The sequence below is a fragment of the Xiphophorus hellerii genome, chromosome 19 (assembly GCF_003331165.1).
Source record: "Xiphophorus hellerii strain 12219 chromosome 19, Xiphophorus_hellerii-4.1, whole genome shotgun sequence".
NCBI lineage: Eukaryota > Metazoa > Chordata > Actinopteri > Cyprinodontiformes > Poeciliidae > Xiphophorus > Xiphophorus hellerii.
In genome coordinates this window covers 16329722-16356718 of record NC_045690.1, presented here as the reverse complement: position 1 = coordinate 16356718, position 26997 = coordinate 16329722, and the positions used below count along the sequence as shown (strand labels likewise).

At 38.1% G+C, this 26997-nt stretch overlaps 4 protein-coding genes across 4 annotated transcripts; 1 reads left to right on the top strand and 3 right to left on the bottom strand.

Annotated features, from left to right (window-relative positions):
- Positions 1-3708, bottom strand: psma6a (proteasome 20S subunit alpha 6a). The gene is made up of 7 exons (XM_032547145.1): positions 3516-3708; positions 2977-3071; positions 2785-2866; positions 1776-1931; positions 1460-1638; positions 758-852; positions 1-642 (listed from the first exon to the last, which is right to left on the bottom strand). Exons 1-7 carry the CDS (start codon positions 3589-3591, stop codon positions 585-587), a joined length of 741 nt encoding a protein of 246 aa, XP_032403036.1. The 5' UTR covers positions 3592-3708; the 3' UTR covers positions 1-584.
- A 697-nt stretch (positions 3709-4405) lies between these two features.
- On the bottom strand, positions 4406-16201 carry prorp (protein only RNase P catalytic subunit). The gene is made up of 10 exons (XM_032547143.1): positions 15538-16201; positions 15300-15438; positions 14968-15202; positions 14593-14891; positions 14443-14490; positions 14227-14359; positions 7026-7136; positions 5111-5259; positions 4776-4974; positions 4406-4619 (listed from the first exon to the last, which is right to left on the bottom strand). The coding sequence occupies exons 1-10, from the start codon at positions 15875-15877 to the stop codon at positions 4491-4493; spliced, it is 1782 nt and encodes a 593-aa protein (XP_032403034.1). The 5' UTR covers positions 15878-16201; the 3' UTR covers positions 4406-4490.
- A 483-nt stretch (positions 16202-16684) lies between these two features.
- ppp2r3c (protein phosphatase 2, regulatory subunit B'', gamma) lies at positions 16685-21205 on the top strand. The gene is made up of 13 exons (XM_032547488.1): positions 16685-16870; positions 16977-17101; positions 17199-17303; positions 17568-17680; positions 18120-18217; positions 18310-18380; positions 18484-18616; positions 18857-18912; positions 19047-19122; positions 19225-19361; positions 20499-20636; positions 20727-20786; positions 20874-21205. Exons 1-13 carry the CDS (start codon positions 16804-16806, stop codon positions 21066-21068), a joined length of 1374 nt encoding a protein of 457 aa, XP_032403379.1. The 5' UTR covers positions 16685-16803; the 3' UTR covers positions 21069-21205.
- A 1183-nt stretch (positions 21206-22388) lies between these two features.
- On the bottom strand, positions 22389-26626 carry fam177a1 (family with sequence similarity 177 member A1). Its single transcript, XM_032547489.1, has 5 exons — positions 26501-26626; positions 26129-26308; positions 24440-24506; positions 24247-24344; positions 22389-24164 (listed from the first exon to the last, which is right to left on the bottom strand). Exons 1-5 carry the CDS (start codon positions 26513-26515, stop codon positions 23952-23954), a joined length of 573 nt encoding a protein of 190 aa, XP_032403380.1. The 5' UTR covers positions 26516-26626; the 3' UTR covers positions 22389-23951.
- Between the last annotated feature and the right edge of the window lie 371 nt (positions 26627-26997).

Below are 26997 nucleotides of genomic sequence, written 5' to 3'. Positions count from 1 at the left end.
TTAAATAAAAACACCGCATTTAATAGAAGTGCAGCGGCATACAGCAAAGATCGCAGCTGAGAGGAGAGAATTGAACATTGAGTTAGTTGTTGTTGTCCTGAGCAGAGTCTGACGGCGTTTGGAGATGATTGTAGTGACGGGAAAACTCCCACAGCTGCTCCCGGAGCGTGAACAAGAAACTCCAGAGATCGCAAGTGAAGAGCGTACTGAGTAAAAAATAAACCACCGCAACCGGTGAGGTACCGCTCTGCAGCTGTAGAGCTACTGACACACTCATGTCAAACAACGAAACTGATGAGTGTGTTGTACTTTTATGCCATTGGGAGCACCGATCTGAAAGTCCAGAATCTTTTTAAAAAGTGAGAATGTAGGTGGGGCGAGGGGGGGGGATTTTGTGGGTTAAATTATGATTTGGAAGAACAGAGGCTGGTAAAAGGCAGTGCATCTGGCCGAAAAACTCAACCCAACCTGCAGTAAAATGTCCAGATTTGACCTCCCTGTGTTGTAAATCTCCCTGAATTGTGACAAATGAAGCTCCTCTTATTTTTCCTTCTAGCTGAGACTTCTGGTTTTCCCATTGATCCTCACTCTCTCTCGGACAGAGCAACCAGATAGGTATCAATCTCAGACTCCGACAGAATCCTGAAATACAAACATTCAATTTTATGGATGCAGCTTTTAGTCGGACAAGTAAAACTGTTTACGGAAGGAGCTGGATTACAACATGTTTTAAAATTTATCTCTGGTATTTACTCACTTAAATTTAGGCTCCTGCGTCGTGATGACTCCCACCTCCAGCTCCGATGGCTTGAAGTCGATGGAAAGAACAGTGGAGAGGCAAGAAATGGCCGTCTGGAAAGGAAAGATGTTGAAGTTTTAGAGAAGAAGATTATAAGCAAAAGCTTAATTTTTAAAAGAGATGTAGCTCTAAACAACAAGACTCATAATGCAAATAAAAAATAAAATATGGTATATTTTATTTCTGAAACTCTTAAATTAAGTCAGTGATGGGCTTTACTTGTACATGAATGAGGCTCTAAATCAAGGAGGGCATTTTACTCTGGAAATTTAAGGGTTCCAGAACGAGAACAGCTCATATTCAAAGTGTAGAAGTTTAACTGTGTTGGTGTAGTGGGATCAGACTTCAAAAGCGAAGCTCTCGATAGTCCATTTAGGTCCAAATCCTCACCTTAACTATGTGTTATGAATCATTGCTCCAAATCCAAGCACAAGCTTCCACTGCAGAGTGATCAAGCTCTGCTTTTGGGATAAGGTGCTCCTCTTCCTCACAGAAACGTCATAATTCAGTAAATGTTTTTGGATAATGTGCTTGCATGAAATTTAAAAGTCAGTGCAATAAAAACCTGGTCCGTCAGCAGTGATTTATACTAAAAGAGCTGTTTCTTTTGTATGTGCATGCTGCATCTGTACCGTATGCTGCATGTGTATCTGTCTCTACCTCTATTGTCTGCTCAAAGGTCCAGTCCAGTTTCTTTTTGATCTTCTTCTCGAGGAAACCGGTGGCTTCGGTCTGCTTGACCCCAGCTGCAGTGGCCTTGAAGCCACAATAGTAGCCGGCTGGATCGCATTTATAAAGCTGCGGGCCCAACTCCTCATCCATGCCGATCACAACCATACCTGCAGCAGGGACACAGGGCTAGATTAAAACATCTAGCTGATCCGGGTCAACAGTTGGCTTTGCAACATCAGAACTACAGGTTTCAAAAAGATAGAATCCCAAAAAGACTCTGGTGGACACATGCATAATTACTCACAGCAGCCGAGCGGCCTCATTTCAGCATTTTGTGTGTAGACTTGGGAGATATCGGCCATGCGTTTGCACAACATGTCCACTGGGACCTCATAGCCGTACTTGTAGTTCCAGTTAGCAGCTTCGTAGCGTGCTCTCTGCACCTGAGACCTGCTGTCAGCTGTCAGAGGACGCAGACAGGTTGGCCCCAGAAATACATTCTACACATACGTTTTCACATTTCAAAAAATATAAGATGCAGAGATCCATGGTTTAGGTGGGACATACTGTTGACTGGTCATCTATTAGTCACGTAATCCAAAAGCTGGAGGAAGAAAGTTGTTATTAAAAGAAAACACTAAACAGCCATATTTGCAGCCATGGCAGGATGGGAAACCTTTCTTCACCAGCAACAGGGAGGCAAATCAGAATAGATGTGGAAAAAAATGGAGATAAATAAAGTGTATTACGGAAGAGAACTGTAAAAATGAATTGATACGGAGGGGATTATCAGCTCTCCTAGACAAAATAATGACTCCAGTCATGAGCTTAAATCACTGTTCAGTGAGACAGAGATATGAATTATCGAGTTATTTTTCTCTCAAACAAAAAATAGCAAGAAATATCAAGCAGTATAATACAGCTTAGGAGGAAATTGTGCAGTGATTGCTGTAACAATCACTGCAGCAGTTTATTTTCCTCTGCTGCCGAGCTGTGAGCTCTTCCATAGCTGTCTGCCTCCTCTCCCCCTCTTTCCAAAGTAAAAAACCCCCAGCTAAAATTAACTAGAAAAAAGTGAATAAAAAGAAATAACTTGTTAGATTTGTTTGGCATGATTCTGTTGCAACAGCAAATCATACTTCAGATTTTTTTTTAACCATATATCTATTTTTCTTCCACTGCCCCAATTGTATTTAACCTTGCAGTCCTAATAGAAATTACATTAAAACGTGTCGCTAGAAGGGGGCAAAATGTGACAAAGTTAAAGGATTTCAACACTTTTCCAAAGCACTGTTGGTCCTTCACTTGCTTACCAGTCATGCCGGTCATGACGCAGCCAATGTTGTCTGTGATTCTGAACAGCTGAGTGACCGTGGTGTCGTCCAACAGCTTATCCTGACAAATGTAAGAGGAAGTATGTTGCTCAGAGAAAAAAATATATATATATAAAAATCCACACTCGACCAGCAGCTTCCACAGAGGAACAGCTGTATGTTTATACTGACTGGAACTTTCTTCTGGGTGACGACCACGGCGCAGTCCTTCCCTCTGATCCCCACAGAGGTCATTCCTCCCTGGTTGATGGCTTTAAATGCATACTCTAAAGAAGGATGAATGGGGGAAAAACAGAAGTTACAGTCTTTTACAGTTGAAAGGATTTTTTTTTTTTTAAATTAAGACGTCAAAAAAGTAGAAAAAGAAAATCCTATTACTGTTTATGTGGGACTTTTATTTACAGCCCACTGAATTGTAACTCAAGAGATGAACCTGTATTCAGTTGACTCATAACAGACCACTCTACGCTATTTAGATTTATTTAGGCGAAGATAGCAGTTTGGGAGGTAGGCAATATTATTGCTGTACCAAAGAAATATCAGCTAAAAAATATACAACAGCTATAGTCCTCAACTGAACCACACGCCAAATATATACTTAATAAAATACACTATTAATCCCTGTGAAGAATCTCTGTCTTGTGGTTGAGCAGATGCTAGCAGGCTGTTAGCAGTGATGACTGAGCAGCTTTCTTCCTCTCTTTGCTCACCGACTTGGTAAAGCCTTCCTTCCGGGGAAAAGATGGTGATGTGCCGGTCGAACCCCGCACTGGACCCCCGAGACATGGCGGCAATCAGTGAGGTTAAATAAAAAGAGAAAGTGGATTAAACTGAAACCAGAATGGCAGGTAGGAGAAACAAAAACATGGAAAGAATTTCTGAACCGGAAGTGACTGGGGAAAGATTTCCTCATCCGGGTCAACCCTTGTAGTTCTTTTTTGTAATTTATGTTTTAGAACGTTAAGCTAACAGCTGCAAGTCCAACAGCTGTAGTTTTGACGGTTAAAATGTGTTTTAGTGTAAAAATAAAAAGATCCCCGAGTTCATCATTAACTAATGGATGATATACATGATTCTGCTCTTCGTGCAACCACAAAGCTACGTAAAGATCCAAAGACCCGATGTTGAAACATTTTTAAATTAATTTGAGATTCAATAAATTGTTCAAAGCTAATCGTAATTAATTTCTCAAAAGATATTTGTTGCATATATATTTGGGCAAAGTCTTCAAGTACGATTGCAAAATTTGATAAGAATCCAACATAACTAAAACTCTTTACTTCTGAGACTTCTTGGATAAATTGCCAATTAATCTTGAGATTTAAATCAATTTAATTTCTTTCCATCAACAATAAAGCTCTTGAGGAAAACTGCTTTTGTTAACCTTCAATAGAAGACATGCATTTTTACAATCATATTGTTCCCTTATCACTATTCCCTAAAGTTCATATATTTAGATTTTGTCTGTGTTACAAACATTTTAAACCCAGTCATGACTTCCAAATATCATAGTTTGTGGTAAAAAAAACAAACTCCATCTTCTTTATTGTTATTCTTAAAGTGATGCTAAAGTTTTATAATAAAATGTACAGAAACTTCACAAGATTTAAGAGTTTTATTCACAAGACTACAAATGAAAACATTATTATTTATTTATTTTTTTTACATATCTTTAAAAAAATTATTCAGTGTTTTTTGGTGAGACACAGCCACCGTTGTGGCACCTCATATGTGCTTCTGTCCCCAGTGTCATCATAGGGAACATGCCAGGTATCTCCTGTGGTCTGGACAATGGTGTCAAAGCAGGGAATACTCTAATAAAGCAGAAAGATGCAGTCAGTCTGTGCCTTGGAGACAGCTCACACATGAAAAATACGCAGGAGCAGTAGCCTAGATGGTACAATGTCGACCTAATGTTTACTCTTTACAGCCCTGACCTTACAAGAGGTTGTAACCAACCATCCACTCACCAGAAATTTCACCCTCCTGCCAGCGGCGACATACCCAGCCACCACTAGCTGATGGCCCCTCTGCCACTTGAAGAAGAGCCGCCTAGTTACCCCATCTGGCAGGCAGGCCTTGTGGTCCCTCATCAGGTCCCTGCTCACGAACCGACAATGGTTCCCAGAATGCAAAGTGGCATACAGCAGGAACGGGTCGTCCTCAGATCTAACAGAGAGATGGAAGGTGTCAGGTCCAAAATAATTATTTGGTTGCTTCCATCCTCTGATGCCATTTACACCACCTCCATCTGCTTGGTGTGTTAACTTTAGGAAGTGTTACTTTGTCATTCTGAGACTCTCACATGTTTTCAGTAAAGAAGCAATGCGCTTTCTGCTGGATGAGGATCATGTTGTGTCTGTCCCAGGATTTGGAGGGCCTCAACATGTGTTTCCTCCCCAGCACCAGGATGTTGAGGGCCTGACGCTCAAGCTCCAACACCACTGCCAACAGCTGCAACAACACATACAAGTCTGTCATTTGCACCACCCTTTAGTAAGTGCAATGTCGATATTTTGTGGTAGAAAATACAGAATAATTTAGACACACTAGAATCAGCTAATTTATGGTAAAATGTATAAATACCCTCAAAAAATCTAATTTTACTACAATGGGAAAATCTTCATCTAAAAAGTTTAGAAAGATTCAACCCAATTAATTGTGCATACTTATTAAGTAGGGGGGAGGGGGGGGGGGGGGGGGGGCATATTAGGAAACTCATATATATAACATATTAGGATGCAGGAAACTCTGTAAGAACCAACATGTTCATTTTAAGGAGCCACTCATTGCAGCTTGAACCTGCTGAATATTTTGAGCAATAGCAAAACGTGTTATTCAACCATAACTCCAATAGGCTGATTAAAGTCTTTGATGTTTGCAATGAGATCCTGTCTCTATTTCAGTCTATACCAACTTGGAACAAAACCCCAAATCATGCCTTAAACCACATCTGTCAAACTCAAAGTCCCTGGGCCAAATCTAGACCACCATAGCTGTTTATGTGCCCCTCCAGATTCTAGACTAAACACAGAATGTGCTTAAATATTATGTTATCAACCAAATCAATGTCATTTTTATCTGTTTACTTCCAAATTATATCAACCAGCTCCTCCAATTTCTTGAGAATTATTGTGGAAATTCATGCAAAATCAACAAATCCCTGCACTGTTTTGTGCTAATACATAATTGGGAGTTTATTGCAAATTTTCTCAAAAATTCTCAAAACCTTTCTTACTTGTACTAAACAGCTGCCTGAGCCTTAATTGATGTCAGATTATAGTCCGTGATCTACACAGCAAGTAAAAAAAAAAGTTGCATTTACCATCATAAATAAGTGCAAATATTTCCAAATTAGAACCACAAACACTTTGATTTTTATTGCAAAAGTCACAAAAAGGTTTCACAAAATCCTGGAGGGACTGAAAAGATGTTCAATAATAATATTTAATTTTAAGAATTCCTTGATATTTTAACAGTTTGTGAACAGGTTTTATCAAATACACTCTGGCACAACCAGCCCTTTAAGAGCATTCATGATATTGATTTGGCCCCAAATGTAAATGAGTTTGACACTCCTGCCTTAAACCCTGTGCCATCTTTCTTGTTTGACCTTTCCCCTCCGAGGGGCTCAAACGTCTGCACGCCACCAGGTTTAGTGACGCCAATGTTCTGACGAATTCATCTGGTATTTACGTTTTTCACAGGTGGAGCTCGTTTCTGATTTCATTCACGCAGTCAATTATTTGAATAAAAACTCCTGCCTATGGTCTTAATGCAAATTTCAGCAGCTCTAATTTTCATGATTTATTTTGCTTTCCCACAAACTGCAGCAGATGACTAGATAGGGAAACAGTCTTATCTGTCTGTACTTTCCTGCCCTGCAGCAACAAAATGTGTGAGTACGATGATGCGAGTGTCACACAGACCAGCAGAGACAGACAGATAGATGTGGGCAGTCAGACAAGTAGGTTAGGTAAGTTTAAAATCCGGTATCAGACAGTTTTAGTGCACATCTAAGATTCAGGCAGATGAGGTTATTCATTGTGAAACTGACAGAAAACCCCCTGTGTTGGGAGAAAAAAAAACACACGCTAAAATCTACACGATAAAACTGAGCTTGTGCATCTGTCAAATGAGCACACATATCTTTTATAAATAAATATGTTGCTTTTAATTAACTGCGTTCCAAGTAATTATGCATCTGTGTGCATTCTCACCGTCTCTGACAGCTTGGTTTTATCTTTGTTGATGTTTGCAACATTCAGCCCGTCTATGACCACATCAAAAGCTGGCTTCCTCTTCACAAACGCTTTAAAGCTCTCCAACTCCTGAACAGAAGCACAGACAGAAAGCAATGACATACGAAGCACAAACTCTGACAGCGAATGACGCTGAAGGAGAAAATAAAGACAATAGATTTGAATAAATAAATGTGTCAGTAATCATTTCTGATCTAAATGCTGCATTTGAATTTTCACCAGGGTCAGTGTAAAAAATAAGTGTAGGCGTCATCTGAAAGTGGTTTAAGATGCAAACACCCCCAAAACAGACCACAAAACTAATAAAAAGCTGCAAAAATAGCTTTATCTGCAAACCTACACAGAAGAAATGCCAGTTGAATTCTAATATAGCATGCTGCCATACATAAAATGGAAACGTGTCTTCAGCTCAGAACACAGCAATACCTTCACTTGCATGATTCACTTGTTTGGTTTTACATTAAAATATCTTGGAGGATGGTATTCCTAAATCGCTTGGGATGCTTTTAGTAAAGTATATATAAAGTGAAAATAAATAAAGTTACATTAGTACACACAACTAAGAACAGATGGTTACATAAACTGCACAAAAAGATTTTTTTCCCTTCAATGTCTGATAATTAATAAGACTAAAATGTCCTAAGAAGAAGAAGAAGAAGAATTACTTTATTCATCCCAGCAGGGAAATTATTTCGCAGTTACAGCAAGAATTTTTTTTTATACACAGATCAACACACACACGACGGGAGCTGCGTCTGCAGGCAGCCAGCTGAGCCGGCGCCATTTTAAGGTCGTCGGGACCGGGAGTCGAACCCGCGACGTCCGCGTCGAGGACTAAGGCCTCCAAACGTGACTGGCATTAATTCAAACATCTGCATTTTAAAGTGACTCTGACATTGCTACCAAAAATCAAGCCTTTAGACAAGGCTTTAGAATGAGAATTACGGACCACAAGTCTGGTTCATCCTCAGGTACAGTTTCCAGATGCCTGAAGGCATCAAATTAATCTGTTCCACCAATTATACATACATATAAATGCCATGGGAATTTCCAGAAATGATTCCACTCAGGAACAAAACACGTTCTGTGTCCCAGAGATGGATGTTTTTTGGGGTTTTTTATTGTGAAATGTGCTTAGCAACCCCAGAGTAAGAACTTGTGAAGATGCTGGGAGAAACGGTATTATCTAAACAGAAACATGTCTGTTTTGCAGCAGCATGTCTTGAAAGGCCACTCTTCAAGGAAGAAGCCACTTGTCCAAAAGCAACATTAAACTTCAAGCGGTACAACTATCAGATGAGGATGGGAGAGATCAGGACAAACAGGCAGCTTTACTGACGCAAATATCGACAGAAAATCCCAAGAATCCAACCGGAGAGTTCAGGTCTGGCACACACGTGTCTTCTAAAAAGGAATTAGACCCAATTAGATATAAAGTGATTTGAAGACAACAAAGTGTCATCACAAAGCCCTGATCTCAGTCAGAAAATGTGTGTCCAATGCTGAGAAAGTGTGTGTGTGCAAACCAAGCCAGTATTAACACTTCTGTCAGGACGGATGGCCCAAAAACCCAGCAACCATTAAACTTGTAGAAGGAAACCCAAACTTAGGTAAGCTAGGCATGTTTTCTGGCACTTTTTGAAATTCATTTTGAAAAAATCTGTTTTTTTTTCCTTTTTAACTTTCATAATGTGACTACCCAAATACTTATCATCACTTTACGCCAAATAACTTTAATTGGTGTCTATTAAGAAACATTTTGGACCAAATAAAGCTTTTGGAAGTTTTGGAAAGTTTTGGAAAGAGAACAACCACATTAAAGATAAGCAGGGGGACAATTATGATCAACCCATTAAATTCCTGATTGAGCTACCATGGCATTCCCGGTTAAGTATCTTAAGCGTCTAAAAAAGAAGTGAGACCGTTTAATGTATATGGAAAGAAATGCTGTATTCAGCTGCATTAATTAGTTGCAGAAATTTTAATGAAATTACTGACACTCACTTGAATTTGACTTCAGCATATTCAATTACTTACAGCATAACCTGTGACAGAAATGTGGGCTTGAACTTTTTTCCCCCCCGACAAGGAAAACAACTGAGTTACTTGTAAAATTTCTTTGAATTATTTTATTTGACTTTCATTTGTGGTTCTCTTTTTAGTATGTCTGTCTTTTTTTTTTTTTTTTTTTTAGCAGATGCTTAAAATTACTCTGCACAGCAGACGGTTCGAATTGCAGTAGTGGAAACAGACCGTTTTAGCTGGAAGGGAACTGAGACAAACTGTGAGCCTCCCAGACAGTGACAGCATCAGGGGTTTGTTCATTCTTTGACTCCAGAAATGAATCTGGACCCAACCTGCAGGATCACTCATCAGATGGCCCCTTCTACTGACTTGTCAAATGCTAAATAGACCCCTAGAGACCCAACAATCAGTCCGGTTAGTTAGGATTGTCTGAGGACTACAAGGAATGATTAGGAAAAATAATTGGGAGGCCTGTTCTTCTGTGTCTTTAATGTTGGTCTGCATCTTCGTACCATAACAGGAAAGTTGCCATGGAGCTCAGAACAGCACCAGTGTGGAAACATTATTGGTGCTTTCACTTTTAGATAGATATGGAAATAGGCTGCTGTGAATTCCCCAGGACCTGAAACCTGAAACTGTTTGCAGAGTATCATTAAGATTCAGCCCAAAATGCAACCTTATAAATGCAAAAAATTTTGCAATATTCCTCCTGTGATGTAACTGTGAGCAGGAAAAAGGAAAGGCCTGTCAGCCTGCTGAAAAAAAACCCCTCAACTTTAACAGTGAGTAGCAGCTCACTGGAGTTTGAGATGAAGAGAATGATTGATGGAAAGAAGAAAAAGAGGAGCCTGAGAGCAGACAAAGGAGGACGTGAACGGTAGAGACAAAGTCCAGAGTAATTATCCCGGGACTTTCCAAAGCTGATACCTGAAACCGGCCTCATTGTGATGACCTGGATAATATGTCTGCTTAAAACACACACACTCCCACATCTGTACACACACTCCTGAGCATACATTACCACTCAGGTGCCTTGTTATCACAATTTGTTTCTGTAAAAATAAACAGCAGCATTTCCACTGACTCAGAGCTGCAGAATAAACACTTTATCACAACTGACAGAAGATTCTAACGTGTTGCATGTTACATTTAGCCAAGTTACAGGCAACAGAGAGGGATCGCCATGGTTAAAGTTCCTATTACAACAATTAAAAGGTTATATAATCTCCAAAGAGCATAAACATTTTAATTTAAAATACCAAAAATAATTTCTACATTTCAAATCTCAAAGAAAGCGGCTTTCAAAGTCAGTCTTTTTGTTCCTCAAGCCATAAATAATGTTTTGAATGCATCACAGAATCTTTCAGATATGAAACGGGGGATTTTTATTAATTTTTTTCTTGAAAAAAGTTTTTAACTTATGGAAGATTCTCGCATACTTTGTTCTTTTCAGATTTTTACATACCAATGTCTCCTGTCTGTAGCAGGTAAAATAGATCTACTTCAGTTTTACTGGCACATCTAGAAGCAGTTTTAAAGTTTTAGAAGGTTTTGATTCTCAGCTACTGATTATTATTTCCTAAACTCTATTTGTCCTTTTTTAAATTTCATTTATAAATGGGGTGATTGAAAGATTAAAATAATGTTGCATAAGTATTAACAACTTTAATCTAAAACTGTTGAAGCACTTTTTGGTTTTATTTTAGCTCTCAGTCTTTCTGGGTTAAAATCTATCTCAGCAATCCCATCTTCAATTTGGAATATTTTCCCACATTTCTTTGCCAAACTGTGATCATACCTCATATCCTCGTTATAGCACCCAGCAGATATTTCGAGATATCACAATTTGAGTTTGGCTGGGCCATAATAAAGCTTAAACCTTCTAATGGAGCTGTTTTTCTATTGATTTGTTTGTTTCCTGTTACTGAAATGCTGAAAGATTAAGTTCCTCTTGATCTTAAGGTTTCTTGCAGAAGCCAAAAGGTTTGGGTATTTTTTATTTGGAACTGTCCATAAGTCCTCTAAGACCTCAGTTTTACCTTCAACCCCCAAAGCATAACTCTGCCTTCACCATGCTTCGCTGTAGATACAAAGTTTTTCAGGTGATGTGCTGTGTTGCTATTGCACCAAACATACCATTTAGAATGTTATAAAAAATTCAACCTTGATTTTATCAGACTATGAAACATTTCCTACACATCTGAGAGACTTTGAATGTGTTTTTGCAAAATGCAGCCAGGTTTTAATTGTAAGAAAATGTTCTGCTTTTCTCCAATTCCCCATAACTGAGACATATGAAGAATATGGGAGGTTGTTGTCACATTGTCCTTGAAATATTATGTTAAGGCCTTCTGAGAAACTCCTTAGGTTGTCGTTTATATCTTTTCATGAGTTTTTCATCCACTTGGATTGGACTTTCTTTTGCACCTTTCTCCTTTTGCAGTGAGATGCAACTATGAACCATTTGAGAACAGCTGAACCACTCAAAGGTGCTTCAAATGATGGCGCATTCTGTTTGTTCTAAAGTCCCATCATTCTAATACAGACATGCGCAGGTTGTGCACAGTTATGCAATCAGCATGTTTTGTTTATTTTTCTCCAAAGAAAGATCTCAGATTTTCAACTCAGTTGTACAGTTTATAATTGATTAAAGGTTGAAAAATGTTCTGCGTGCATCTTGATCTTTTTTTTTTTTACACAATAACACCTGCCCTTTTAGAAGGGGTGTGAAGTCGTTTCAATTTTGCCAGATTGTGCCCATATTTACATGGCACGCTACACGTGGGAAGTCCCCAAATTTAAATAGCTTATCTAACCACAACCGCTATCTGAAGAGTGAAGAACTTCAAGGAACACTGACAAAAGTTGCTCTCTGGTCACAACATGGCACATTATTAGTTGCATATCACTTGTGCTGCCAAGGTTTTTCCTGTGCATACTGTTTCTTTAATTTTATTGTAAGTAAAGCACTGAAAAATGTCAACACCATGCCTTCTCCTGTAGTCCTGCAGGGAGCATTAAAATATCAGTATTTTAAGACCCGTTCTGTTTTATTCAACTGCCTGTCACACCGGTGGTGTGTCTTTGGTTTTGTATTTGTAAAGATTTAAGCTGAATGACTTACACTTTGGATACATTGAGCTTTCACATCATATTTATGTCACATGTCCTCAACAATGGGATTTAACTTTATTTAATGCGGGGGAATTTTAGCATTTTTGTTTTTATATAAATCACACTTACCTTTCCAAAACATTTCCAATGAACAAACATAATATAAAATATGTCATATTTACTTTTACCACTGAAATCTAAAAGGATCATATTTATGCCTGTGAGGTAGGATGTCAAAAACAAATATGATTTTTTTTCTTAAAATGATATTTATAAACCAGCAAGTTAAAAATCTCAAGACAGACATCACTTTAGTTCATATGAAATTTAATTTATAAAATGTTTTGGAATCCAGTTTTAACTTTCTAGTTTTTAGAAACTTCCTATAACCCAGATAAAAAAAATGCTGTGCGGTTTTTGTCACTTTATCTTAAACTAACAGGCTGTCATCGACACACAGTGTATATAAAAATCTAAATCTTGATCAGAAAATGTTAAAATGTTCTTGAAGTACCAGTTTTAACTTACAAAATAATAAATATAATAATATTAAGAAATAAAAACTTTTTTTTTTGCTTTATGCCAAACTAGTCATAAATGTGTATATCTTAATATAAAAGTGTTAAAATCTTCTCTAAATGACTGAGTTTTTTTTTGGTTTTTTGTTCTGATTCATAATAATGAAATAGAGACTATATAATTTTCTTCCAGGCAGTTTTTCTTATTTGCTGCTAATTCCATGAAATAGGTTTGTTCATCTGCAAAAAACTGATTTAAAACTTGAACCTAACGCCGTTGACGGAGCTCTGGGTCCATTACCAGACAATAAAGTGAAACTCAGCTCAGAAATTGGTAACAGTCTGAACGGGTCAGTTTCAGTCATCAGTCGGGTGTGTCTGTGTACCAATGATGCCCTCTAGCAGACGCATGAGGCAGGTCCTCACAATTATTTTGATGTCTCTTAAACACAGGACTTGTAGATTTTGTTTCTCTAATGCTATAATTTGTATTTATATACGCATATATATATATACTTTCCATCGTATGCTGACATGAGGTCCGTTTCGAATACAGGAACCTTATCAGAACCAGGGAGATTTTCTGGAATAATTTCTCTCCACCTCCGTTTCCACTGCAGGAACCAGGCACAAATCAGACAAAAGCGAAATGTGCTGTGATAGCACTTTTATGGACTTTGAAATAAAAGTTGATCTTCGATCTGGAAGGATATTAAACATTTCTCAGTGGTTGAATATTCCCAGAATTTTATTTCAGTTTTTTCCTCCTCTGCAGTTTATATTTTCTGTACCAGAACTTCTGTAGTTGTTTCCAAGCACAACATTTAACCTCAGCCACTTATGCTGATAATATCATTGCTTTTCGGAGTTTGTGTTTAAATACAGTAATATATTCTATCCAGTGGAAACATTTGATCAAAGGAAGCACCGACTTTCTTTCTCAGCGTTACCATGGAAACTGAAAAAGAGAGTACTGCTCCAATCAAAGCCTTTTTAAGAGACTTTAACTTGAAAAATTTAATATTTTTCAGCATTTGTGCTCAACAGAAATTAATGTAGATGTCCACGAGTGTTTCAATGAAGCAGACACACTGCTGAAAGTGCGAGTCTGCTGTTCCTACCATACTCATTTCACAAGTTTTAATTCTAAAAAAATATGTAGATTATTACATTACATTCTTTTTATGAATTGAAATTGATTTTAATTCAGTTTCAGATCTTAACCACAATGAAACTGTCATAAATGATGCCTTCAGATAACTGACAGTGATCCTGATCATGGAATGATTTACACCAAGAAACTCCAGGTACTTTAAAATCTTCTGGGGCTTTTGGTCCCTGAAAAGCAAAGCCTACTTAAGACCAGTTTTAGTTAAAATTTTAGAGAAACTCTTAACCTTAACATCTTAGTCTTAGTCTCTCCTTAAATAATTATGACTTTTAAAGATGAGAAACAACATAAATCCATTTTTAAAAGACGTTGTTTTTGTGCGAATCCGTACCTCAGGAGTGGTCTTGTTGAATACATCTCGCCCCTGAATGACATCGGTCATGACTCTGTCCTTCAGCTCCTGATACTCCTCAGCACTCAGTTTTATAGACTCCAGCTCTGACCCACAACACCTACACACACCTCTAAGGAGAGAAATACTTTGTAAATAAATGGCACAAAACATCACAAAGGGAACCGTGTAAAAAGTAGCAAAATGTGTATTTACTTTGGGGTAGCAGTGCTCCAGGCTGCAGTCCATTTCTGTCCATTGAGACTAAAATCAGGAAGAAAGACATAAATGAAGAGAGAAAAGAATAAAAAATGATGAAAAAAAAAAACTAAAGCACAGGGAATAAACTTTTCCATCACTGCTTACCTCTCAAACCAGCTCTTTATGGTGTTTGCAACGTTCTGCTGGGGATAGATCTGGTTGTTCCTCATGTACACCAGAACTCCCAGCAGCCTCTCATGCTGCTCTGACTCAGTCATGGCTCCCATTTCTTTTTCCCTCTCACTCTCTTTCACGCCTGTAAAAAGTGCATCCCAGGTCTCCTGATGAGGACTCAGTCCCTTTTCAATAAGCTCATCGTATAAACCCCAGGCAGTAGTTGCATCTCTGTGATGAACTGCTGCTGCAATAACGTCACTATAGTTACGTGGTGATGGTGTAAAAACCTAAAATAATACAAATCAAAAGTTAATAAGGAGAGTATGTACTCAAGTCATTTTCCTAAACAAGAATGTACTTCACCTGCTTGATCTCCTGCAGGATCTCAACTGCTTCCCTCCACCTCGCAGTACGGCCAAAGGATTTAATAAAAAGGGAGGAAGCCCCTGTGTCGAGTGAAGGGAAACTTCCACGCATGATTCTGTAGATGTCAAACACCTCATCGTCGTGTCCGCCTTTCACACACAGTGTCAGGTAGCGTAGCAGCAGCTCATAGGACAGCGTGCCCTTTTCCATCGCCACAAAAGTCAGCAAGGACCTGGAAAAGAGAAGGATATTCACTTTATACCAAATATTCCTGTTTACTGAAAGGAAAATTGGCTTAAAACATTATAGACACTCTCATCATCTCTTACTTTGCTATGTTCAGCTCTGATCCACAAGTGAATAAGGTGTTCATCATCTGGATTTCAAAACGTTCCCGGTTTCCCAGAGATTCCCTCAGGTCTTTCCACTCAGCAGGAAGCAGAGGCCGTTCAGGAGGCTGATACTTTCCTATGAAACACCAATTGTTTAGTACAATAAACAAAAGCAAATATGGAAGTAGGACTGTTTGGTTGTAAAAAGATATGTCTTAAATTGCAGTCACCATACCCGTCATGCGTTCCTGCTCCTCTTCATGTTGTTCCTCTTCCTCAAAGACTGCTGGTGCCTTCCTCTTCATCAGTTCTGCTGTCCTCTTTGCTGTCCCGGCAGCAAAAACAGATTTGGGAAAAGAGGTCTGCAGCAGCATGCTGGATTTCTTAGTGTTTACATCCTCTGTACCATGTCTGATAGTTCTGTTTGCTATTCTAGTTTGTCCACTGTTCTTTCTGTCTATCTGTCTGCCTTCCAGGTTTGGCTTAATATCTCTTGTGCATAGAAAGCGTGCAGTGGAAGTTAGTTGTGGTGATATAAAACAAATTCTGAATTTTAATAACAAGGTAGAACCCATTCTTGAATGTGTAACTCTTCAAATATTCACATGTAGGTGAAGCAGCAGTGATCCTTTATCTATGTTTTAAAATAGAAATGTTAAAGTATTATTTTCTATACAAACTGGCCACATCCTGTATAGGTCATTCCTGATCAAACTACCACTTACGAGCCGACTTTTCTACTTTAAAATATCAGCGGTACTTTAAACAAAACCTTTACGGCTTATTTACTCATAATTATAACTCACGGCAACCAATGTCCACAAAAACTAGGACTAAATAATTTCAGGCTGTTTCCAATTGAAGGCACGAGTTCCAGGATGCACGGTTACTGCGTCATCAGCAATAGACTGGGTTCCAATGCTGCATTCAATGTACCTCGGAAAAACAGAGCTACACGGCAACTTCTTGAGTTATTTAAATTCAAATGAAGCAAAGAAGTAATATAAGTTAACCACATGAAAAATGTTTTTATTAAAAACTAAAATACATTGACAATGGTCTAAATGTGTTGCCCATTTACATGTTTCTCATATTTTCACCATGAGGAGTTAGAAATTCCATGCCACTCGGATTTCAGCAAACTTGAGTGTTTGATGGCTTTCAAAATAAAAGCATACAGCCAAGAAAACGCTCCGTAAACCAGTCTCCATAAAAAATAAAAGAGGAGTGGCAGAACAGTCAGTGCGCAGTTAGATTTACAACACGTATGTCTAATTATTTTTTAAGTACTATGATCATGTTTCTAAAACAACACGGGTTACAAATAAAATTTGTAATGGAATTTACAGACAAAAGAATGTACTTTTATTATGAAAGTATAAACTTCTCAACGGAAGTGACAGTTGGAGCTAGTTTTATTGTTAGTGTCCGTATCTGTTTAGCTAGTTATATTTTTGGTTTTAATGAGTAAACCTTATTTATTTTAATCTTTGCTGCCGGTATGGCTAAAGAGGAAGACACACATTGGTCGGATGTTCTGAAAAGGAGGCTGGCTGGCTTAAAAAAAGGTCAGAAATGATCAAAGTAACGTTTAAAGCGCTGACGTTGACGCACCAGTCAGATGTAAGTGGTCTTCAATGTTTGTTTCTGTTTCCCGTTTACTGTTTTTTGAAGATTCGAGGAACGAAGAGGAGAAGAAAGCAGAAGAGACGGAACTTTTCACCAAATATTACTCAGAATGGAGAAGCGGAGTGGGAACAGATGAGTCCTACAAGACCATCCCACGGTTCTATTATAAGGTAACATAATAAGAGTAAACCTTAACTTAAGTAGTGCATTAGACTCCTGATTGTGGGGGTGAAGTGTAAATGAATGACATGATGTGATGTTGTGAAGCTTCCAGCAGAAGATGAAGTTCTGCTGCAGAAACTGAGAGAAGAATCCAGAGCTGTCTTCCTGCAGAGAAAAAGCAGAGAGCTGCTGGATAATGAAGAACTTCAGGTAAAACATCTTTTCATCTATCATAGAGTTTGTATAACCAGTCCTCTGGTTTTTGCATCTTCTCTGTTTAAAGCCTAACTACTGTTGAAATATCTGACTTAAATTTATAGTGTCATTACATCTATGCAAAATAAATAAAAATGACTAGTCAGGACAGATGAAGAGCTTAGACTTGACAAAATGTGCAAGAACCCATCTCAAATCTCATGTTCGTTTCTGCTGATCTGTCTTTAAAACCTCTCTTTCTGTTTGTTTTTGTTTTAGAATCTGTGGTTTCTGCTCGATAAACATCAAGTCCCGCCAGTAAGTGGTGATGAGGCGATGATAAACTATGAAGCCTACCTTCAAGTAGGGGAAAAGGCAGGGCCAAAGTGCAGGTAGGTTGCTAACCTGCTATCTGTACTCTACTGGATGTAAAACAGGGCTCCTGGCTGAGCAATTCCTAAGTTGGATATGATACACTTGTCTGGCTAATGATAGATCTCCTCAACCTTATATCTAAGGCAGAGGTTATAGACAAACCTCATTTCAGCTAATTGGATAAAAAAAACGATTTATTTTTTATTAATCAAAAAGGAGACCCATTTATTTGACTTTGAAATAATAAAGATGGTTATTCTCACATTTATTAATTTCAGCCCAGTTAAAAAAATAATTGGATTGGACAATTATTCACACAGTAAATACTTCAGGTTTTACAGGACTAAAACTTTAAATATATAATTTAAAGTTAAATATCATCCTCACTGGAGGATGGATTAAGAATTTCAAATTTCAGATTTTTTTTCCTCTTTTGTTTTTCACTTTCTCCCGTAGGAATTTTTTTACAGCAAGAGTGTACGCCAAGCTGCTCAGCAGTGACCCATACGGCCGAATATCCATCATGCAGTTCTTTAACTATGTCATGAGGAAAGGTTTGGATATACTTCTTGTTTTTCTTTTTAGGCTTAAATAATATTAGTTACCATCTTCTCATTAATTGTTGCTCATTTCTGTTCCTTTCTAGTGTGGTTGCATCAAACCCGAATTGGTCTGAGTCTGTATGACGTGGCGGGACAAGGCTACCTCAGGGAGTCTGTACGTTATTTCACTAGAAGTGAATATAAATGTTTTTGTTGTTTCCTCCTCAAGCAATAGTGTTGATGTGTGTGGGGATGTGCGTGTGTGTGTGTGTGTGTAGGATCTGGAGAACTACATCCTGGAACTGATTCCCACTCTGCCCCAGCTAGACGGATTGGAGAAGTCCTTTTACTCTTTCTATGTCTGCACAGCTGTTCGCAAGTTTTTTTTCTTCCTTGACCCGCTTCGCACCGGTGAGTCTAAACTTGACTCAAGTGTTGCCATCATCACCAATGAATTCAGAGGAAGCTACATTGAACTTGTGTTGTGTTGAATTGGATTAGTTGGGCAAATTAAAGTTCTTTATTATTAGAGAGCTTTTTTTCTGATGAATATGTTAGTAATCGCAGTGTTTATAGGCACTCCATTGCTTGAATATATTAGAAATATTGCTGATTATGTGTAGTAAAAAAAATTTACTTTCCCTTTGACAGGAAAGATTAAAATCCAGGATATTTTGGCTTGCAGTTTCCTGGATGACTTGTTAGAGGTATGATTGTTTTTACCTCCCTGTGAGTGTTTAATATCCAGTAAATACATTTCATTAGAGGTACAGAAACAAAACTTTATGAAAGCATTCAGTCTTCTGCAATTGTTTTTTTAAAATTATTATTTCTATGCCAGTTGAGAGATGAGGAGTTGTCTAAAGAAAGCCAAGAGTCCAACTGGTTCTCAGCTCCGTCGGCTCTCAGAGTCTACGGTGAGAAATCGTAGAAGTGTTTCAGTGTTTCAGTGTTGCTGTTTGTTCAGATTTTCCTGCTTTTCTTGAAATCTAGATTTCTTTTAACCTTCATGTCCACAGGCCAGTACTTGAACCTGGACAAAGATCACAACGGCATGTTGAGCAAAGAAGAGCTGTCCCGCTACGGCACGGCCACCCTCACTTCTGTCTTCCTGGACAGGGTGTTTCAGGAATGTCTCACCTACGATGGAGAAATGGTAAAACAATTTGAACTTTTAACAAGATTAAGATTTTGCTGCTTACCAAGACAGTATATCAGGGGTCTCAAACTCCAGTCCTCGAGGGCCGCAGACCTACAGTTTTTAGATGTGCCACAGGCACAAAACACTGGAATGAAATGGCTTAATTACCTCCTCCTTGTGTAGATCAGTTCTCCCAGCCTTGCTAATGACCTAATTATTCTATTCAGGTGTGGTGCAGCAGAGGCACATCTAAAAGTTGCAGGACTGCGACCCTCGAGGCCTGGAGTTTGAGACCCCTGTAGTATATTGTCTAGAGAAGCAGAGAGAGACTAGCTATTAACCAGAATCAGATGACTTTCAGCTTAATTGACACTGACGATATGTTACCAATCAGTAAGCACGGCCAGGTTTCACTGGCCGTGCTTACCAAACACCAAAGAGCAACACTCTTTGGTGTTGATGCAGTTGCTGAGTAAGGAAGATTCAAAGGTAGATGTTTTCAGAAAGGTGTTTTAAAATGGAGTCAGAGGAAGAACAGGGATCTAAGAAGCTATTTGAAAGGAAGCTTCACAACATGACTGTCACTCAGTCAGACTGCGAGAGAGCAAGACTAGTAGCAAATAACAGGAAGGATAATGGAAAAGTTGCTGTTTCACCCTTTAGATCTTTCAGCCTTTGTCCGTTGTGTCGGACTTAGGAATTTTGATAACTTTTTGGAAATCTCAGTGCTAATGTAAGGATCTACATTCTCTGCACAGGCTAACTGCACTGATCATTCTAATCACTACTTTAATATACAAAAAACAATTAAAAAATTTGACTCCTTAATTATTTTCCTTTGTTTTAAAATACTCCCACTGACCTATTTTACTGTTATTGCTCTTTCACACACATGATGTCACTTTTGCTCCTAATTAAAATAATTAATGAACACTCATGAAATGAAGACTAGAAAAAAATATTCTGAATGCTGCTGTCATACCTCTTTTATATCATAGTCCTTCAAGAGAAATCGGTAATTCCAAGCTTTACATAAACAGCAATAAAATCCTTACATGTTCATTTTTAGCTTTTTAATTTCACAAGGTTTTGTCAAACCAGCTTGTTTCTCTATGTTTTCCTAAACTTCCTGTACTCTTCTGGTGTTTCCAGGACTATAAGACCTATCTGGACTTTGTACTGGCCCTGGAAAATAGAAAGGAGCCTGCAGCATTGCAGTATATTTTTAAACTTTTGGACATGGAGAATCAAGGATACCTCAACGTCTTCTCCCTGAACTTCTTTTTTAGGGTAACAACAACAAAATGTGTGCAAAAATAATCAATGCTGTTTATTTCAGCAGCCTTTCAAGACAGATGGTGTCTTTTGTTTTTTCCTTAGGCCATTCAGGAGCAGATGAAGCTGCACAGTCAGGAGCCTGTTTCTTTCCAGGATGTGAAGGTAAAGCAGCCATAGACAGTTTGTAAGTCTGTAATGGCGACGTGTACGGCAGATTTGATAACTGTTTCAAGCACTGTCTGTCCTCAGGATGAAATCTTTGACATGGTGAAGCCTAAAGACCCCTACAAGATCACGCTCCAGGATTTGGTGAACAGCTGCCAGGGGGACACAGTGGTCAGCATCCTGATCGACCTCAACGGATTCTGGACCTACGAAAACAGAGAGGTGCTGGTTGCCAACGACAACGACGGCAGCAATATGATTGACGTTGACGACACTTGAAGAGAATCTTGATCTATACTGGCGGCAGCAGGACTGCCACTCTTTTATTTTTTATGGAGACTGGTTTACAGAGAAGTGGATTGTGTAAAAATACTTGTGTAAAGAAATCATTTGTATAAAGTTATTCTCAAATCACACTCAGTGTTGTTGCGTTTAGTATCCTCATCCAGGTTGATTATGTAAACCACCTTTTTTTTTGAACTGCTGAAACATTACCAGTGGTTTTGCTTATTTATTATTTTCATATTAAGATCAGTGGTGAAAAGTACTGAAAGTATTGATCAGCCACTAGGAAGCCGAAGTCTGGTCTAAAGCAGGAGTTTGCAACCTGTGGCTCTTTGGCCCTTCCACTGTGGCTCTACGAAGCCAAAAAATAAATGCTTTTGATTATGGATCCATAAAGAAATTGTAATTTTAGGAATTTTTCCTTAAGTTGTTCTGCAAAATTTGCTTTTAATATCTACAACAAGCTTTTAAAAGTAACCAGCTTGAAACTCTGCTTCCTATTTTTCTTCATTTTCCATTTCTTTTGTTATGGTGGGTTTATTTTGCTTAAAGTCCAAAAATAGAAGTAAATTCTAGTTTTCTAGCTTTCAAAATAAAACATTTGATGTTGCGCATGTTTAGAAAATTGTTCTTTTGCTGCAAGTTTTATTTTATGGCAGCGGAGGCCAAAGTGGCTCTTTGAGTGGAAATGGTTGTGCCACTAACTAGTTTTTTTTTTTAGACTGTAAACATAAAAGACAATTGTGAAAATGTCATTAGTTTCTAAACATTCCAGCCTGTCTGCTACAAACGGCCATGCAACAGTCATTATTACTCCCCATCTTCCTCATTCTGGTGCTCAGTTTGTATTCGTCACATCTAAATGCTGTTTGTGTTAACAAGTAACTGAACAGGTAATTCAGGTAGTGGCCGGTGAATGTTTGGAGGCGTTAAGGTGAGGTTTTCAAACCAAAGAACTTCATACTGACTGAAACGTTGGGATGTGGGCCTGTTCACTCCCTGGATTACTTGTTTATTGCACTAATTGGATAGTAAGAGTGAAAGCTGACTGCATATTTGACACAAATCCAGTGACGATTGAAACATTTGGCTGTTTAAATGAGAGCAAGCCCATTAAACCACAAGATGGTTGATGAAGTTAAACTGGTCAAGGTGCAACATACCAAGGGACAATTATCCAAGTGTAAGTAGGAATACTTGTACATATTTCAGCCTGTATGTCTAAATTGGACAATGTTTGGAGAAAAGTCACAAATTTTGTTTTGTGCACCTAAAACCGTTTTTTTTTTTAAATTGGAAAAATAACAATCTGAATAAATTGTCAGATTTATTACAATTTGTAACATTTTATCTGATGAATGGATGTAATAAAGACATCGACCTCCCCTGTGATTTAATATGTATTAAAACAGACAATACAAATAAATATATAGGCAGTAGGTTCCTATTGAAATGACTAAATATATTGCATATTTTCTGTTTCTTCACGCACAAAGACAGCAAGTTGTTTTTAATGAAACATATTCATTCAAAAATAATCAGACTGAGGATTATTTTGCACTTCTGTTTCTTTGTTAGCGACACATATGACTCGAGTTCGCCCTCTGCGATCTGAAGCAGGTCAACATAGTGATATCAGTGGATAACAATAAGAAGCTTAAGATGCCCAAAGCAAGGACACTTATAAATACATAAGCTCTGTAGACATCTCTACAAACCAATAATCATCAGTATATTTCAACATTAATCGATTATTCTGTGCAGATTTAAAGAGCTCATGGAGTAACAAATTGAGGTGTAAATTAGAGGATATATCAGTTGTTCTCTTACAAAGTCAGTTTTTACCTCAAATCAGCCGACTCTCATCGGCTTCAACTAAAACAGAAGGGGTAACGTATAAACATCTACTGGAGTGTAATCAAACACCAGAAATCCTCTTTTCTGTGGTTAAACACAAACCTGTTCTAATAATACAAAAGTAAAGCTCTTATGCATATACTCAGCCTTTAATGTCCCTTTATAGCACTCATATAAGGCAAATATGTTGGTGTTTATTGGACCTTTCATTCACAGTTAAAGAGGAGTCAGCACAGAGAGGGGTCTCTCAAACATCTTGAAATTCTGAATGTTTTTTACTCGTTTCTACATTCAGGAGTCTTGTTTTTTTTTTGGCACCTTTGAATTGTTGAAATGCAAGACTACAACTACTATTCGCTCTATATTTCACACCCATCATGTACATCTCCCCAATCAAAACCACCAGCTGGTCTGTAACATCTCCTTTAAAGTGTGTTTCTCCACACAACATACTGGCAGAACAAAGTGTTGGGTGACGAAAAGGGACACTGCACTGTTCTGCTGGGATCATGTGGTTACACATCAGGACCTTGTTGTAGAGTAAAAGACACTTCATCCTGATATTTTTTACTGGAGTAGAATTGAAGAAAACTACCCAGGAAACGGTCTGGAAAACCCAGAATCTATCCAGCTGCTAAGGTCTTCAGCTGATAAGTTTGGTGTAGCATCAATATTTGCCCTGGTCCCTCTGATCGGCTTCATCTCTTTATAACTGATGAAAAAGAACAGATTAATGCACAGAGCATCAACCCAGCCTTTTCTTCGCTGCCTCAGCCATGGGCTCATTTCCAGGCTGACATCTAGTGTTGCATAGATTACATGCAACACTCAAAGTCACATTCACAGATATGGCGTTCCCCAGCCACTTCCACCGTTGTGAATAAATTAATCTGTTACAAACAACAACAACAACAACAAAAAAAAAAAGCACAAAAATAAAAAGGAAAATAAAAAATTAGTGCGTGGAGTTGAGTAAGTTCAGGTTTAACCAACAATTTGAAATGTGTGAATCAGTTTTTTTCAGGAGGGGAGAGGAGATGGGACTCTGCTTGGATCGGGATTCCTGAGTGACGACTCTGGTTCAAGCTCAAAGCTGACGTTTACAAATGTGGCTCCATTTCCTTCCGGCTGCTCCTTCACCGCAGCCGGATTTTCTTGCTCGCCTCGCCGCTGCGCTGCAAACGTGCGCTCTGCCTCATCAGCGAGACGGTTTTCCTCCTCTTCTTCCTCCTCCTGCGGGAAGAGAAGGTAGTGTTACATTTTTAAGGTCAGACTTTCCTGTAACATGGCTGACATAATTGATGATGGGTCACACCTCTTTCTTCATGCGGTAGTACTCATCAATAGCATACTGGTACTTTGGAGAGGTGATGCCGAACAGAGAGGCCAATTTCTCCCCCATGTAGTCGCACACTGCAACAAAGATTACACAGAATAGCTGATACAAATTCAAGCATTATTATGAAGGAAAAATACATATATATTTAAAGATTAAATTAAGGCGCTACCTGAAATAGTGGAGGTTGCCACTCTCCACATGTGGAACCAGAAATAAGGACCCCAGGTCAGTTTGGACTGGAGCACATATACAGGAAAATATGCTTAATGACTTCACATAATTTGACATTCAGTTTGTTTATTTAATTAATAAACTTATATTATTACTTTACAAAGAAAATGTTACTCTGACCATTTAGGAAACTTCACACGTGTATACAAGTGCATACCAAAGAGCTTATTTAATATTTTGTTTTTCTATAAAAATATCTTATCGTAAGATAATCGCCTACACGACCATAATGAAGACAGCTGATTGGACAGGTTTCCCTTCCAAAGAAAAAAACAAAACAAACAAAAATCTGGCACAGCTTTTAACAAACATATTAGAAGTAAGATGAGTGGAAGGAAAAAGATGCACAAGCAAGAAGGAAAAGAGCAAGACAATTCATTCAAGAGTTTGAGACAGAGATTCACATCATGTGGGCAGAAGCTAGAGTCCATGCTTTTAAGAGCCACGAGCCAGACATGTCCAGAGGATGGGCTACAACTCTCAAATTCCTTGTGCTAACCTACTACTGAATCAGAAAAATGGTCAGAAGCGTCTTATGAGTGACAAAGAGAGAAAGAGAAAAAAAAGACTGGACTTTTGTTAGGTGGCCCAAACTACTTTGCTTGAATGAAAATAAATTCAGCATTTCAGGAGGAAATCTCAGAGTCTACTAAAGAGTCGGGGGCAGGATTAAAGTTACTTGAGAATCAGTGTCAAAGGTCAACAATCAGTGATGATTTGGAGGAGCTGACTGGAAGACATTTTTAAAGGAAAGCTTCCTTTTGCTGACAAGCTGTGCTTATGCAATTTCCCAGTATAGTCTGGCACCTATTAAACAATACCAAAACATGGTTTCAAGTTTCTCTATTGTGATTGTATCAGTCAAAAAAGATTAAAGTGTGTTAGTAAAACGTAGGTTTACGATTAAAATAAAACTGTCACCTCTATGCCACATTGAATTGACACAGTGATAAATTCAAAAAAACAGACCAAAGTACGGTACTGACTGCATACACGGTACATGGAATACTCTCCAGGATGTTTACATTTCTATATTAAAATTATTTGATTTCAAGTTGGTCTGATGTAGTCTACTTGTTGTATGAGAGAGTAAAAGTTGTTTCCTTGAGCTGTAAACCATAATCATCTAAATAAGCACATGAACTCTTCCGCTGAATCCTTGTCCACAATAAATCTATATAAAATAGAATTTTTTTCAATTGAAATGCAAAAATATATGAATTATTTTGATTATATTCCAATTTACTGGGGTGCACCTACATGTGAAAACAAAAGAGCAAAGATTGAAAAACAAAAACAAATGGAGGCTTTGAAACATTCCAGGTAACTTGAGTGATCTCTGCTGTGTAATAATAGTTCTCTGGTACAAAATTAATGCCCGTCAAACTGTGTTACTGATACTTCTTTTAGATTCAACAAAAATAATTTAGAACACTTTTTTATTTTTGGCTGCAGCTAAGGTCCATTAAGATCTCGTTTTTAAAATGTCAACACTGAGTCATCTTTTGAGTTGCGTAGCCTTGAAATGCCTGAATGAGCAGCCAAAGTCCTCGTAAAAGTACCTTTTCTTAAAGTCTGGATCATGGTCACTAAATAAAACAGAGCCTTTGTAATCCACTCATCCTACCGTATCAACTGAAACGACCTGCTTCACATGTTCCTCTTCCTCCTCCTCCTCTTCATCAGTACTGTACTCCTCCATGGTTTCCCCGTTGGCGAAGTGAATGATCCTCCGGGGAACCTTCACCTTCCTCGCCTTACACTCAGCAATCTCCACAGTCTCAAATTCTGTGGACCCTGCTGTATGCTGACACAGCAACAACAACAAAAAAAAGACTGAATTTAAAGAGCCATTATCATCATAAAGTGTTGGGTTCGTTTGTTTCAGCCGTTAGCTTCTCGGCTAAGGAAGTAATAGCAACAATATCTAAAAAAAAGTCCTTACTTTATCTTAAATACGTATTAAAACCTAAGAATTATTATTTCAATATACACTTACCACTTCTGCTTCCATATTTTTGCCTCAATGAAACGTTGTCATTAGTCAATAAAAGGGACAAATCTGTCATCTAACTCTCTCCTTCCAACGCACTACTACGGACGTTTGAGCTTCTTCCTGTCTTTCAAAATAAAAGAATGTTTTTCTCACGGACTTTCCAGTTTCAGAAGTGCCATTTAGTTTGATAATTAAGCACATATTTATATAATCGCTAATGCGAATGAAAAATACATGAACATATGCCTGTACGAAATTAATTAGTTCAGTAAATAATGTTTTTATGACTGCTGTGAGCACTTGAAAAGTCGAAGTTAAATTTCCTTTTTGTGCACACAACATTGACCAATTAAGTTGTTTTGAATCTGTAAATTTACAAAAAAAATAATTATAAAAAGTTGCACTTTTGTAATTATATTTTAGAAATATTTATATGATATCTGAATGTCATGGTGTAATGTGTAATCCCTTTTTGATATTTAAAAACACTGCTCCATCTA

Bases quoted from the DNA above. Each gene is read 5' to 3' on its own strand.
- psma6a (XM_032547145.1), bottom strand. From the start codon at position 3,591: ATGTCTCGGGGGTCCAGTGCGGGGTTCGACCGGCACATCACCATCTTT. The intron at 853-1,459 runs GTAGAGACAGAT...TTTCCTTTCCAG, and splicing joins CCTTTGAGCAGACAATAGAG to ACGGCCATTTCTTGCCTCTC. The intron at 643-757 runs GTGAGTAAATAC...TTTGTATTTCAG, and splicing joins ACGCAGGAGCCTAAATTTAA to GATTCTGTCGGAGTCTGAGA.
- prorp (XM_032547143.1), bottom strand. From the start codon at position 15,877: ATGGGTTCTACCTTGTTATTAAAATTCAGAATTTGTTTTATATCACCA. The intron at 15,439-15,537 runs GTATGGTGACTG...GGTGTTTCATAG, and splicing joins GGAGCAGGAACGCATGACGG to GAAAGTATCAGCCTCCTGAA. The intron at 14,360-14,442 runs GTAAATACACAT...TTCTCTCCTTAG, and splicing joins TGGAGCACTGCTACCCCAAA to AGGTGTGTGTAGGTGTTGTG.
- ppp2r3c (XM_032547488.1), top strand. From the start codon at position 16,804: ATGGCTAAAGAGGAAGACACACATTGGTCGGATGTTCTGAAAAGGAGG. The intron at 19,362-20,498 runs GTAAAACAATTT...TGGTGTTTCCAG, and splicing joins TCACCTACGATGGAGAAATG to GACTATAAGACCTATCTGGA. The intron at 20,637-20,726 runs GTAACAACAACA...TTTTTTCCTTAG, and splicing joins CCCTGAACTTCTTTTTTAGG to GCCATTCAGGAGCAGATGAA.
- fam177a1 (XM_032547489.1), bottom strand. The intron at 24,507-26,128 runs GTAGGATGAGTG...TATGTGCTCCAG, and splicing joins AGGTCGTTTCAGTTGATACG to TCCAAACTGACCTGGGGTCC. The intron at 24,345-24,439 runs GTAGCGCCTTAA...TCTTTGTTGCAG, and splicing joins GGCAACCTCCACTATTTCAG to TGTGCGACTACATGGGGGAG.